The sequence below is a fragment of the Trachemys scripta genome, chromosome 5, assembly GCF_013100865.1.
Source record: "Trachemys scripta elegans isolate TJP31775 chromosome 5, CAS_Tse_1.0, whole genome shotgun sequence".
In the NCBI taxonomy this organism is placed as follows: Eukaryota; Metazoa; Chordata; order Testudines; family Emydidae; genus Trachemys; species Trachemys scripta.
In genome coordinates, this window is record NC_048302.1 from 129886502 (window position 1) to 129901443 (window position 14942).

A 14942-nucleotide genomic window follows, 5' to 3' on the forward strand; every position below is an offset into this window, starting at 1 on the left:
CACAAGTTATTGTAAGGTCTGGAATAATGGAGATAACATTTTAAGAAGCTTGCTTATGAATCATTATTTTTTTGTCTTTTACATTCTTGTCACCGAAAAGGCTCCCTGGCAAGTGCGACTATGGGATACGTAAACTGCTAAATACAAATACCAGCTTACCCCTGATACAATAAGTTCTCCTCCAAGATTCTGCACTTCTGCCTTCACCTTGCTGCAGATATTGAGCTGGTGGCAATAGAGGGCAATGCGCTGTAGATACGCTAACAGATCCTGTTTGCAAGCTGAATCAGGGCACTGCAAGGGGGAAAAAATAAGCAAACTTGATTAGATCTAGCTCAGTTTATATGTTCATTATACAAAGGCAATCCAAGGGAATAGTAGCAGTGTTGACACCATATTAGATTCATCCATATCACTTAACCCTTTAGCGAGGAATTTGATGAGAGCTGGAAAATATTCTGTACCTCATCTATAGCTTGTCACTCATGAATTAAAATGTGAAGCTAGCATGGGTGCTTTACAAAAATAATCTCGTTTTGGCACTTACCTGATGAACTTAAAGAAAACGTCCTGAGGAAACATCTACATAGATTAGTTTATCATTCAGTTTGTAATAAACATAGGAGTCTACTGATGCATAACATACTAGTCCATCTATCTAGAAGGAAATTATTTATAGTAATATATGTGACATATTATAGAAGACGCTTTCAGGCTTGCGGCCCTTAATAAGAAGGAAATGAAATAATCTGGTCTCCATGCCTTTCTAAGCAATACTTCTCACTACTACTGGTAGGCCATCTAAAGTGCTGTACCATTTTGACATATTCCTCATGACAAAAGTGTGCAGATAAAAATTACACGAGGTCAAACTAAGTAGAATCTGTGAAGGTTTCATAATCAATATAACCAGACATGGTCCAAGCACAACTCATTTATAGTCCATTGAAATAACTCTTACAAGGAACTGCAGCATCCCCAGCAATAATCAACAGCATAATAAACAGCACCCATAGTTAATATTCCTAGACATGCCTCCTGAGCACAGGCCTGTATAATTCACACAAATGAAACAGAGTTAAAAGATCCCCTTCCAAAGAGCACGTCTCCAATAAACACTTGTCAGAGCTACACAACAAAGTCCGCCTTTCAATATTGTTTGAGTATGGAGATCAAAGATTCAGAGTCTTTTGAACTAGTTTCTTTAGGTCATTAAAATGCTACATTCAATTTTCCATTTTGAAGACTAAAACCACCACATGGCACCTAAACTAAACATGATCAGATTACGCACTCATAGCCCAATGGCCCCACAACATCTGTCTAAATGGTTATAATAGCAATGACAAATAAGGCACAAGGGAAAAATGTTTATAGTGCTCTTAGATGTAAAAGAACAGCACTGGTTCCATACACACACTGTGGCCCCTAACTCCAAAAGCATTCACTTTGCTTGCGCCTCTGTCTTTAAGTCTAACAAACAAAAAAGAGCTGGGAGTACTTTGGGGCCGTTAGGCCGTTTAATCTGTTCTGTACTTATGATAATGCCATAACATCTTTCTCTCACGCAGTTGCAATATCTTTCAAGAGCGCATTCCTAAGAGACCTTTTTTTCCTACTTGTGACAATTCAATACAGTAATATTTATCCTGCTCGTGAGGCCTATGAGCTGAAAGAAATGAACTTTAAAACGAAACCTCTAGAGAGCTGACAAAGCTTTACATACAAGTACCTTGAATCAAATTAAGATGCAAGCTGTCTATCATTGGAACAGTAATTAAAAATGCAACAGTCAATAAAAAGTTTATACTCCATGTATGTCTCAAAAGTTCCGTAAAATATCACCACGGCCAAGGGATTAAAAGAGATCTCTAACTCTCATATTGATTTAAAAAAAAAAAAGTTAAACTTTGTATTTTACATCCTTCTGAAGGAATGTAGATCAAAGACATGACTGAAACCAATATTCTCTAAACAAGCTGCGTGTGTTATGTACCTGACATTTATTTCTTTAAACTCTCCCACCTTTCACAACACCAGAGTGCAAACTGCAAGATCATTAACGAGCATGTTTATAGATTTTTCAACAGTGGGAATTACATTAACACAGGGATGGATTTCTCCTTCCTAGGATGTACCCAACAGGAGTGGGCTCAAGAGGGGGAAATGGGCCAACTGGGTGGAACAGTTCACATTGCCAAACTTTTGGGGATTATAGGAAAAAGCTGCATCTCTGTGCACAACTATCTTGCAGGATGAAACTAATGCCATTCCCGCACACCATGGATACGTTAGAATTCCTGCGACCAGCAGACTTTCTCCCATTTTAAGGGGAAGAGAAGGATGGCTAGAGGTCACAGCTGCAAGTTTGGAGGGGGGTGATTAGGGAGGGTATCTGTGAGGATATCCTCCTCACCTACAACCCCCTCCTATGGGTTTTCCATGGGAGTGGATGATCCAGGTCCTTCTTCCCTTGGGGGCATTTCTCTGTCTTTCTGTCTGTCTGTAATGGAATCATTTTTGAATGCCACATCTCATCCATTCCAAATTTTCAGAGAATTGTCTAGGTATCAGTGGACGGAACTCATTGGTTTTGGTGAAATTTGGAAAACTGGAAGGGGCTAATGGGCAACTCACAAAGGCCTCTGCATCTGGTTAGCAGGCACAGCAGTATCGACCACCTCTGTAATTGTCAATAAAGCAAAGAACTGGTTTCTGGCAGCCAACATACCAATACTTCCTATCTCAGCTTCACCCAATACAGTTTAAAAAGTTGACATCCTGAATGACTTATCTCCCAGACAGATAGAAAAGTAAAGAGAATGGCGTGAGAAAGGGGGCACACAAAGAGCCCCTAAAATGGGGGTCCCAGTATGAAGTGAATGGGGGCCATGAGCCACAGGGGCACATACAGTGCCATGGCATGGCTGGAAAATAGGGGACAATGGTATGGGGTTGGACATGGGGGACACAAGAACCCCTGACATATGGTGGATGGTGGGATGGGGAGGGACATGGAACCACTGCCATGTTGGATAAGGGGGGTATAGTAAGGAAGGAGTGAATGAGGGGAAACATTGATTTCCTGGCACTGAGGGAGAACTGGGGACAGTGGAATGAGGGATAAAGACCTGGAGTGAACACTGAGCTCCTGGAATGTGGCAAAAAGGGGAACAGAGGGCACACAGAATCCCTGGCATGAGGAAGGGGTAGGGGTGGGGTTGCATGGGATCCCTAAAATAGAGGGGGGTGGGAGTGGGGTGCACAGGGAGTCGGGGGGGGGAGAATAGAGAAATGCAAGGAGCCCTGGCATGTGCAATGTGTTTGGCCTACTGAAGCAACAAAGAGTGTGACCTTTTTATTGCTTTTATCCATCCACATTCTACTGCAATCATCATCTGTAGCCAGCATTCGTTTGTTCTAGATGAAAACATGGGACCGTTGTACCTTCTGGGGTTTTCTGGGGTTCTTAGACTAGTTTACAGATTTCCCATAGTGTGAAAGGTACATGCATCAAATACAGAAGGGTGTGCGTAATCCGCTTTTAAGTAAAGAAAACAACGAGGAGGCTGGAGGATCTCAGCTCACCTTGGTGTTTTTATCTATGGTAGCTGATGCTATTATTATTTAGGTGGTTTGATTTCTGAACCTGTGAATTAAAGGGCTGCAGTGTCGGCTTCATTCAACCGACAGTGATCTTACCAAACTAACTGGTGCTGAACAAACAGCCTCTCTTCAGTCACTAGGTCACAGCACTAGTAGAGACTTTCTCTAGAAGTCCTTAAACTACACAGATAATTTGTACTGTCCATACAAAATGCCACTGATTGACTGATTCATATTATATATTTATTTGTTTGGATCATTACCTGATCAGCTACAGCTCGTGCCAATTTGTCCATTCTAGAGCCTGCTTCTGCAATCTTCTTGGCGGCATTAATGACATCAGATGTATTCTTCAATGGTCCTTTACCTCTGGAAAGAACAATATGGTTATACTACAGTCTAATTAAATCATGTCACCGTTGCAGTGTCCTAACTCAGTGTATGATTATTTATTTTATGAATGCCTTCCTAATTTACTGCAACTTCACCTTGGACTTAACTACTAATTATACCATAGCTTGATTAAGGAACGGGTCTGCTATATTTCCTTTCACATACAAAATGCCTCGCTAGCAGTTTAATTTGATGGTGCCTTCAAGCACATGAACTATGTTTAATAGTATGTGCATTTTTAAGTGCTCATTAGGAAAATGTCCCTGCAGGAATACAAAACTTTTTAAAATTTCTGTTATTCCCCAACCAGTGCTTAACACCAAGTCTGCCAAGTCTAGTGCAGAAATGTCACATTAGGAAATCTCTTCTCTTAGATTTCTGTCATAAAGCTGCTAAACTACCTGAGGCATAATTCAGTTGTGCTTAAATCCTGCTTGATTTTTTTTTAAAAACTTTACTACTAATCTGTCTCTCTTGATATTTGTAAGATGATGTAAAAGACCCAAGTTCTTATAAATAATGATACCACCTAATTCTTTTATAGTGATTTTCACCCTCACGTCCCAAAGTGCTTTACAAAGGAGGTCCACATCATTATTCCCATTTTATACATGGTGAAACTGAGGTGCAGGAGGGGAAGTGACTTGCCCTAGGTCACCCAGCAAACCACAGGCAGAACCAGGAATTGTACGCTGGTCCTGAGTCCCAGTCACCTTAACAGTGACCGCCTATGGTTTTATGTCAATTATATGAAGAGATCAGCACATCTGGTTGTAGACCGCTCCAGACATTTGGGAGTTATTCCATTTTAACACCATGGAAGTCACCGTAGGCAAAGGAAAAGCAAAGCGTTTGTTGTTTGTTTGTTTTTTAGTGGAAGATGTTAAAGGAGTAACATCTGGGGTAAATAGAGGCACTAAGGTCCACTTAGACTTTCTTTTAATTTACTCCAAACATGACAGTGATTTTACTCTCATTTTCACATTATTTCTCATCTTTTGATGTTAGAAACATCCAATTATCAACCTTTCAGTTTGAAGATTAAGGTATTAAAATGTATGCAGCGTGTGGTAGAGAAACCTTTGTTCTCTGGTCCCCTGAAGAAGTTATTAGATCATCACCTCTCCCTCCCCAGAACTGATGGCAAGGCATGGGGAAATTTTCATTTTGCTTCAGGAAAGAGAGGTGAGAGATCCAGACCAAAGAGAGATTTTGTTTTAATGTCCCTTTCATGAAGGGTATAGGGGGATTTCACTCCTTTCCCATGAAAGATGGGCGGGGGGGTAGGAGGGTAGACATATTGTAGGGAGAAGAGAAACTCAGTTCTCTAGAGAAAGATCCCTACATGACTTTTTCCCTATAGAGTGCAGGAAGGAAGAATAAGGCCTCAGTGGGTTTGGGTTTTTTGTTTGCTTGGTTGTTTGTATTTTGTCTTGCAGAAGTGTGGCAAAACATATCCAAAACATGAGCTTTTGGTCATTCATTCCCCAAAATAGCAGGGATTGTAGCACTGCATAGATTACTCTAACTTTAAGAGGGTGCATTTAATCTCTTGTAAAATGGTCCCTCTGGTCTGATTAACAATGTGGCTGGATATAAACAAAATTGATTTTGTTTAAATGATAACATTAATTAATAGCCTTTTGATGCACTGTAATTAGAACAAAATATTATAGCAAGGAAAAAAGTCACTGTTATTGACAAATCCTGATGAAAGTTACTTCTGGATTAAATCAAGGGCTGCTTGTTTAAAGAAATTCAGTCATGAGAATGAGTTCAGTGGATTTTTTGCAATTATTTTTGATTGACATTCATTGCAATGTTCAGCAAGACTTGTGCATTTTGACTCTTGCTAGACAAAAGGTCATTTGAGGGCCTGTCAGGTCACACATTATCCTTGCTGCACTACTTCTGTTGAAAAACAAAAAAACATACACATTTAATCTTAAATGGTGAACTGTTGAAAATAACCAGGTGAAAGGAATTATTTGGGCATATCAGTAAGCTGGCTTTATGTCCCCCCAAACCAACCAACAAGTCACTAAAGAGTCTCAAATATAAAACTGTTTGTTTGATGTTCTGGCTTGTTGGTAGGAAGCACCTCTGCAACTGATTTCACTGGGCCTACTCATGTGATTCATAGAATTGGAAGAGACCTCAGGAGATCATCTAGTCCAACCCTCTGCTCAAAGCAGGACCAACCTCCAGACAGATTTTTACTGCAGTTCCTGAAATGGCCACCTCAAGGATTGAACTCACAACCCTGGGTTTAGCAGGCCAATGCTCAAACCGCTATGCTATCCCTCCCCTGTTGGAAAATAGAACTGGAAGGGACTTGAAAGGTCATTGAGTCCAGACCCCTGCCTTCACTAGCAGGACCAGCTACTGTCCCTGACAGTTTTTTTTTTTTTTTGCCCCAGATTCCTAAATGGACCCCTCAAGGTTTGAGCTCACAATCCTCGGGTTAGCAAGCCAATGCTCAAACCACAGAGCTATCCCTCCCCCACTAAAAGCTAACCATGTGGTTAGGAGCTTTGCTGAATCGGGATGGAATTGCTCTTGTGCTTAAGTACTTTGCTGAATCAGTGTCTTAATGCTGAACAGTGTTTAAACCATATTGAAGATCTCCTTTGTGTTAAAAGGTAAATACACAGGGCAACGAGTATAGAACCAGCAATATTAGAATTGTTATAGACACATTACCTAAACATCGTAAATACACTCAATGTTCCTTAAATGCCATAATAAAGAAATGATGCAGGGTTCCAGAGTAAGCACTCAGTACAAATTCTTTTGCGCTTACCTAGTAAAGTCCGTCATTTCCATCATAATCATGCACATCTGCTTTGCCAACACAATGATGTCATTACCACTGTCATCCCATTTGGCCACCTCAGCGTCCAGTTTGCTCTTTTCTTGGTGGAATATCTCTACCTGCTCCGCAATCTTAGCCTTCTCCTCCTGGGGCAGTTGAGCCATGATAGCCTGGATAAATGTAGAGTAGTTGCCCATCAAAAAGAGAGCTAGAAACCATTTTAGTTTCTAACGGTCTAATCTGGCAAGGGGTTGAGCACCCACAACTTCCAATATCTTCAGAGGGAGTTGATGATGTTAAATCCATCACAGCTAGCACTCAGCACTTTTTAGGGTAGGATTTTAATTCTGAAAGCTGTAAAGCCAAATGGTACAGATAGTTTCTTCAGAAAAAGATCACTGTTATAATTTCACACTGAACACAAAAACTCACAGGGACTCCATACAGAATAGCAGAAACCAATGAAAGCTTACTGTGTATAGTGCCAGACCCTCACCTGGTGTAAATCAACATAGCTCTACTCACTTCAGTCGGATTACACTGATTTATGCGAGCACAGGATGTGGCCCCGGCTACAGTGAAATCTGCCATAAATGAGTCCAGTCGTCTTAAGTGGACCAGATTGTTTAGTATAAGTTATAGCATAACCACATGACAAGCAAAATTGAACTGGAAACCTCACAGGTGTGCTTCAGAATGGTCTCTTAAAACAGGGGTGGCTTATTAGAGTTGGTCTTTAGTACTGATTTCACTGTCAGAGCATTCACACTATTAAACATTTTTTTAAATTAAAGCCTATACATTTAATAACATGGTCCAAATTTTGTTTTCACTATATCAGCTAGTTCAAGAGTAACTACAGCATATTCTTGTAAAACAAGGGACTTTTATAGTCCTTATAAAATCTTTGCAAGTTTAAAGACTGTACATCTATGACATTGTAGACTGAAGAGAGTGGGCAGAAGCCACTACAATCCAACTAAAAGACAGGATTTTTTTTATTATATCTGAAACTTTAGACAGATCAAAAATGAAGGAAATACACACTAAGAGGCAGCCCCGTAGTTTGGCTAAGCTTCAAACACCTCCACCTCTCTCATACCTCACTGTCAGTCAGAAACACCCTGGCTTTCTACTTAACTTGAGGTTGAAATAAGCCATGACATGCAAGGGAATATGTTTAAAATGAACTGAATGAACGTACCTTTCAATAACATTTAGTGGTTTAATTTGTTCTTGTATGATATGCAAAATGGCACTAAATAGGTTGATTCTAATTTACCTTGACTATTAACAAAGAAAAAGGAAAATTACCAAAAAAATGGCAAAATTATGAAAGTTACTTTTGAAGATCAAATGGACACTTCCAACAATGATTCTCAAGATGAGATACTATTTGGCTTCGGGGTTCTGAAGACCGCATTATGCATTTAATGGGGTGTGACACATTTAAGTGTCATTACATTTTTTCTTGTTTATGTCACTTTCAATCAGCTGAAGCCTTTCTCTACATATCCTTAAAATGCTCTTGGCTTTTAAAAATTCATAATTGACCTTTTCCAAAACTGGAATTAAAAAAGGTTATCTATAAACAGTAGATCAGAAAATGAGAAATTTGCAAGTTAATCATATTAAAATTCAACACATGAGTTTTAATTAGGCCTTATCAATGTAACTCAGCGGTTTCAAATGTTAACACATTAGTCTTTCCACAGAGAAATGCAGTGCAAGTTAAACTCTCTCTCTTTCTCCCCCCACCCCCTACCCCCTCTAAACACTCTAGAACTGATGAATTCATTGTAACTAATGGGATGTGAAAATAAAGTTCTGTATGATCAGAAAGCTAAGAAGGCCAATCTGTATTACTTGTGTTTGGTTCCTGTCTTTGTGGACAGTCTAACCTGATTTTCCTAGTACTGGTCCAGTATGTCTTAATGACTCTGTTTCAGTTGCGGATGCATTTCTAAGGAGCCAGACCCAGCAGCAAATGCAGCTTGTATATTCAAGTTTTATCTCCCGTCAAAGACAGACACCAAGCCTTTCCATTGAAATGCTAATAGAGTTTATGAAGTAGGCATATTATACAAATCTATTATAGCCTCTAACTAAAAACCTAGCTTTTCTCCAACAAGGAGTGCTGTATGGCACGATCCTCCAAGAGGCTGAGTACAGGGGTGCTGGAACAGGAGGGTCCAGGGGGCCATTGCCCCATCACTATTATCCTGCGTTAAGGGTGAGCGACGGGGGTGGGAGGGGGCAGACAGGAGCGAGCGGGACCTCGGGGGAAGAGGCAGAGTGGGGGGTGGGGCCTCGGGGGGAGAAGCAGAGAGGGGGCGGGGCCTCGGGAAGCGGCAAAACGAGGGCAGAGCCTCAGGGGACTGGGGATGGAGCCTCAGGGAAAGAGGCGGAGCTGGGGGATGGGGCCACCGTTCGGGCACCAGTGGCCCCCCTACATCTCAGGAGCCTCCAGAGCTCCTCGCTGAGTAGCTTCAGCTCAAGGGGTCACTCAACAAGTGGCTTTTGTGGCTTATCACACTGATCATAATCATCTCATTTTCACCCTGTCTTCCTTCTGATGCTGCTGTATCCACCCATTGGGTCTTGTCTTATACTTAGATTGTAAGCCCTTTGGGGCAGTGACTGTCTGTTATACTTTTGTCCAGCACCTACCACAATTGACAACCACAATAATAACCACAATAGGATTTGAGAAGCAACGGAGGGTCCTGTGGCACCTTTAAGACTAACAGAAGTATTGGGAGCATAAGCTTTCGTGGGTAAGAACCTCACTTCTTCAGATGCAAGTCTGAAGGATTTGAGATTACTCAGGTGCTAGCTGGATTAGGCCCTGAATAAAGATGCTGTGACTGTCCCTATTTCTCTTCATCTAAATCTATTTTTTTATTCTAATTTTAATTACTGAAAGAGCAGCATGATCCCACTGCCCCAGGTTTAGAAATGAAAGAAATAAGGACAGAATCGGAATCAACTGAAGAGCACCAGGAAACTTTTTACACTTTTGTTTATTTCGGCACTCAGTCTTTCTGCATGTATTAAACATTATATTACACTCTTTAAACCCCTCCGATATATCTGCCATGGTTCCTGGGCAGGCTGCCTCTTCTGAGACCCTTTGCCAGTCCCCTAAGTGCTCCCTTTCAAGTGACAGGCCTGTTCCTCTACCTCTCCTGTGATCTGACCACTCTCTGACAGGGTCTCTGGGATCCAAACTTCCTGGTTACCAACTACGATACCTAGCAGGCCTAACGGGTTTGGCACCTGCCAGGACTCTGTGGGCAGCAATGGCATGCAGTGACCCAGAAGCAATTTTTTTTTTTAAAGTAAGATTTATTTGCCAAAAAGTTCACAGCACTGAGACATGGATATAAAACAACAAAGAGCTCTGTTTGTGGACTATTTTACCTACATTTGGCATTCCCTTCAAGGTAGACATGACATAACCTCAGTGCCTCTGTTCTGTTGGGGACCAAGTTACAGCCTGCTTACTGCAGACCCTGCTCCTCCTTCAGTCTGTGTCAGTCTGCAGCAGCTGAGAGCTTCCCCCTTCCTTTCAACATCTTTTGCTCTCCAGATTCTCAGCTTTGGCAAACAGCTAAGCAGGGTTGGGACCAAGAAGTTGTTGTAGTCAACCTGGCTATGGTGTTTTGGTGTTTTGGGGGATGCTCCCCATCTAAGCTATTGTGTTTCCAGTTTGGTTCCCCAATAGCTTTCTTTTTATCCATCTGAAGAGTAAGTAACCCACCATAAACAAACATATAGAGGCATGCACAATAGTCATAAAAATAAAACAGATATTTTCCAGTTCTCCACAATCTCTCTCCACTGCTTCTGTGCCAGGTTAAAAAAAGGGAGGATTTTAAACTCTCTTTCCAGTCAAATACATGTTCTTGTGGTGTGTTAACAACACAGTATTCACTTGATTTCTTATCTGAACTGAGCAGCCTACTTAGCAAAAGGTAAACATTAATCAGAGGATGGAATAATCCTGAGGGTCAACCAACTTCATTTCTCCAGCATCTCTGACCCCTGAAGCACTTGTCCGCTTCATTTGCAATCGCCGTGCATCAGCTGAGGTCACAAATCACAACGTCTCCAGTTTATCATGATATAATTATGCTGGTAAAATTACATTGACTCAGTAACAAATATCTTCAATTACAATTAGATTACAGAGACTACTCAGCCCCTTAATCAGCTTCCCTAGACACGTGAGCACACTGAGAACCATGACAAATGTAAGATATCTTCAGATAGTGCACATTATGCCCTTAAGGTTTGTTTGTTTGTTTGTTTTAAATTTCCTGAATACTCTTAGCTACAGTACCTTCCAAATGTGCAAGGCCTTTTGCTATAGTTCTAGCCTGAGCAAACAACTGATACAAGACATCCCATAACCCTGACAAAATCAGATAATAAACTTGGTCCAAATGTACTGCAAGCGAAAAGACATGAATAAATATCTATGCCTGAAAACCAAAATTGCCAGCCTCCTTGCTGAAGTGAACCCAAAAATTTTAAATCGCCCAATTAGCTTTCGGAGACACACCTTTTCCTTTGGAGCTGTATACAGAGTTGATGGGTACATGGATTTTATACTCACCCTTGCACTCTGCCCAGCAATAAGCTGATCATCCTCAGTCTGAACACTCGTTCGGCTGCGAACATCATAATCTTCTTGTTCAAAGTCTGAATCATCCTCTAACTCTTCAGGGGTCTAGACACAGAGAGAGAAATAGAGAGGAGGAGGAGGAGGGAGTGATGACGGACTTATAAAAGATACAGACAAACTCCAGCGTACAGTAAGTTCTTATTTCATCGACTACCTGCCCAGGAAACATTGTTTCTTTTTTTCTTTTAAATTAACTTGGCTGCCCAGGCAGTCAGGACCTGAAATTGAATTGTCCTCACAATTAAGTTGTTCCAACTCTGGAGTCTTTCACCAACGACATTCATCATCGCCTTGCTGTGATTTCTCTTAACTCAGTGAACATGATGAATGCGGTCTCATGAATGCGTATCTTTTGGATGGATTCACTGCCGAGATGCAATATTTCAAAATAATGCTAATTGGTCTATAAAGGGAGACTAATACTATTAGGGTGCCAGAACACCCTGCATAATCTTCAAGAGAGAAAGTAAGTACCTGGGGAAAGGTAACCGACAGACTGGTAGAAAAAGAGAAGTCCTCAAAGCAAATGCAGGGCTCCCCCTCAAAGGAAATGTAGATGATCTGGTCAATTATTTTTAAAGCAGGAATAACATTTTGAAACATGCCATCTTGGTGGTGATGGAAACTAAACACTCTGCATAGTCCCAGGCCTTTGTAACTTATTTCTTCCTCAGGCCCATTGAGTGAAAGATTGTTAGCTTTCAGGGCATGCTGTGAGATACACCTTTTCTCCCTTGCCCAAGAGAATTGGGTGTTGGACAGGGCTGGTCAGTGGTGGTGCGAGCTCTGTTGGGGGTTGCGTGGGGAAACCAATTAGTTTTTGTTCTATTTATGTTGTTACTAGGTCCTTTGATCTAGTGGGTCTATTTATTTATTAGTGTAGTTTTACAATGGTTTTGCATTGGATGGGTGCTCTTGTATTGTAGTTTGGGGGGAACACAATGACTAAATAAAATAAAATAAATAAAAATATATCAGTACATTATTAATATTAATATGTTAACAATACCAATATATTGGACAATATTGAGCAGTTAATAATATTGCTAGGAGCTGCCCTATCCAAATAAATAATCATAATAACAATACAGAACAGAGAGATCACAGGTGTCATTGGTGAAATCTTCCCCGCACTACCCTATAAATATGGCTCATCTTTAGAGCCCTGCATGGATATCAAATTTGTATCCATAAGCCACAAACATGATCTGCTGATGTAAAATGGATATCTGCAGATTTGCTGGGCACTAGATATAGAATTTGGATCCGCATCCATCCGCTATCCGGAAACATATAAATCAGATATCTGCAGATCTGCAGGGCTCTACTCATCTTTTAACCTGGAGGTATCACCTCTATGGCAAAAAGTGTCCACATTAATATATTCAGTGCTTGGCGGCCTTGTTGCAACTGCCAGCAGAGGTGCTAATCATTGTCAGTTAAGAATATAAGAACAGCCATACTGGGTCAGACCAAAGGTCCATTTAGCCCAGGATCCTGTCTTCTGACAGTAGCCAATGCCAGGTGCTCCAGAGGGAATGAACGGAATAGGTATTCATCAAGTGATCCATCCCCTGTAGCCCATTCCCAGCTTTTGGCAAATGGAGGCTAGGGACACCATCCCTGCCCATCCTGGCTAATTGATGGACCTATCCTCCATGAACTTATCTAGGTCTTTTTTGAACCCTGTTTTAGTCTTGGCCTTCACAACATCCTCTGGCAAGGAGTTCCATAGGTTAATTGTGATTGTGCTTCCTATATGGTTATGTGCACATGACAAGAAGAGGGAAATGGGGCCATCTTCACTTGACTTATAGAGTGTAAATTAAATATGAGTTTTGACGTTGAGCTCTGAAGGAAGAAATAACAAAGTATGACAGCATGGCAATGAAACGCTGGCAGAATCACTAAAGGGATGCATGTACAATTAGTGCATGTAACAGGTTAGACAGAAGATAAAGTTGAGGTGAAAAATATAAATTCTTTTCTTTTCTACTACCAGGGAAACTGTTGACGGCTACCCATCATTATAACATCCTGCTGTATGGTTCTCTTAATACCTCCATTGTATGTGCTACAGTCATCTCTCAACTGCCTGGCAGCTAGACCGTGACATTAAAATCTACCTAGTGTGTAGCAGAGCCAGTCCAGGAGCAAACCAGAGAAGGACTTGTACTTCAGAGTCCAGCTATTCATCAGCTCACCCCTTGCTCTAAGTGCTTTTCATGAATCAATTTATTTCACATGCACCATGCACTTAGCCAGCTATTGTAGCTGTCAAATAGAGGGCGGAGCCAGAGTTCCTCCTCATTCCTGCTCCTCTCAACTCCCAGTTGCTCACAGGTGACCATACTGGGCAATTAGTCTCTCCCAGAGGCGTAGCGAGCGCCCTCCGTACCCTCCGACTGGAGGGGGCCCCGCAAGGAAGGGGGCCCCTAAAAGTGGCAAAATAATACCGCATTCCAGTTTCTGCATTGTAAGGGGCCCCGCCTGGACATATGTTCGGAGGGGGCCACTGTTCGCAGGGGGCCACATTCTTTGTTGCTACGGCCCTGGTCTCTCCTATACCACCCACAGCCAAAGTTGCAATCTGAGCAGGGTAGTAAGGGGGTCTTGTAACTACCCTATGCAGCCAAGAAAGTGCTGTGATAATCTAGCCCTGAGAGAACAGCCTGGTAGAACAATCAAAACAATGTGGACAAATGATATCAATTTAGGGCACAGGAGGAAGTCTGTGAAAGACGTAAGGCATACTCAGGAAGCTCAGCATTTAAGTGGCTTATGCCTAAGAAAGCATTCTGAAATGCTTTAATATCTGATATTTGCTGTTTTACAAACCACAGTACTCAAAAGAGGGAAAAACATCCAATTTGGTTTAGGTGGTAGGCTTAAAAAACAACAACCTCCCCTCCCCCCCAAAAAAGAACCCTAGTTATGCAAAACAAGGGACACTTTAATAGAGGTATTTTTGTGTAACAATAGTCTACAGTAGTTAGTGGAACCTAAATACCTCCTCCATGCACAGCTCAGATCTAGCCCCAAGCTAGCTTTACACCTCCACACCTCCATCCCGTTTTCAACTCTGGAGGATGAAATGTCCTTATTTTCTTCCGAAGCGGATTCTTTTCTGCATTAAGATCAACAGTAGCGATCAGCTAGTTTTAGGCCCACATTTGAAATTTACCTGCACGTTTTTGCATGTGCCCAACTTCACACCCACCACGGCAGGTATGCACAAAAGGGTGAATGCACTTTTGAAAATTGGGGCCTAAAACTGACTCAATCAGTTACTATTGCAACATTGCTTTCCCACAGTCTGATCTCTTAAGTATACCCCTGAATGCTAACTATCTCTTCAATTGCTTGGAGACAAGGCACAGAGATACAAACCACACTTTTATATAACACATACTTTGACTTTTAAAGTACACTCCTTAC

General features: G+C 41.4%; 1 protein-coding gene across 4 annotated transcripts in view; it reads right to left on the reverse strand.

Annotated features, from left to right (window-relative positions):
• CTNNA2 (catenin alpha 2) overlaps positions 1 to 14942 on the reverse strand; it is a 760050-nt gene that overhangs the window by 36925 nt on the left and 708183 nt on the right. For all 4 annotated transcript variants that reach the window (XM_034772967.1, XM_034772968.1, XM_034772970.1 and 1 more), the window contains 4 exons: positions 11436 to 11549; positions 6803 to 6984; positions 3870 to 3975; positions 160 to 294 (listed from right to left, as the gene is read on the reverse strand). In XM_034772967.1, the coding sequence (XP_034628858.1) occupies positions 160 to 294; positions 3870 to 3975; positions 6803 to 6984; positions 11436 to 11549 (537 nt within the window). The remainder of the gene's footprint in view (positions 1 to 159; positions 295 to 3869; positions 3976 to 6802; positions 6985 to 11435; positions 11550 to 14942) is intronic.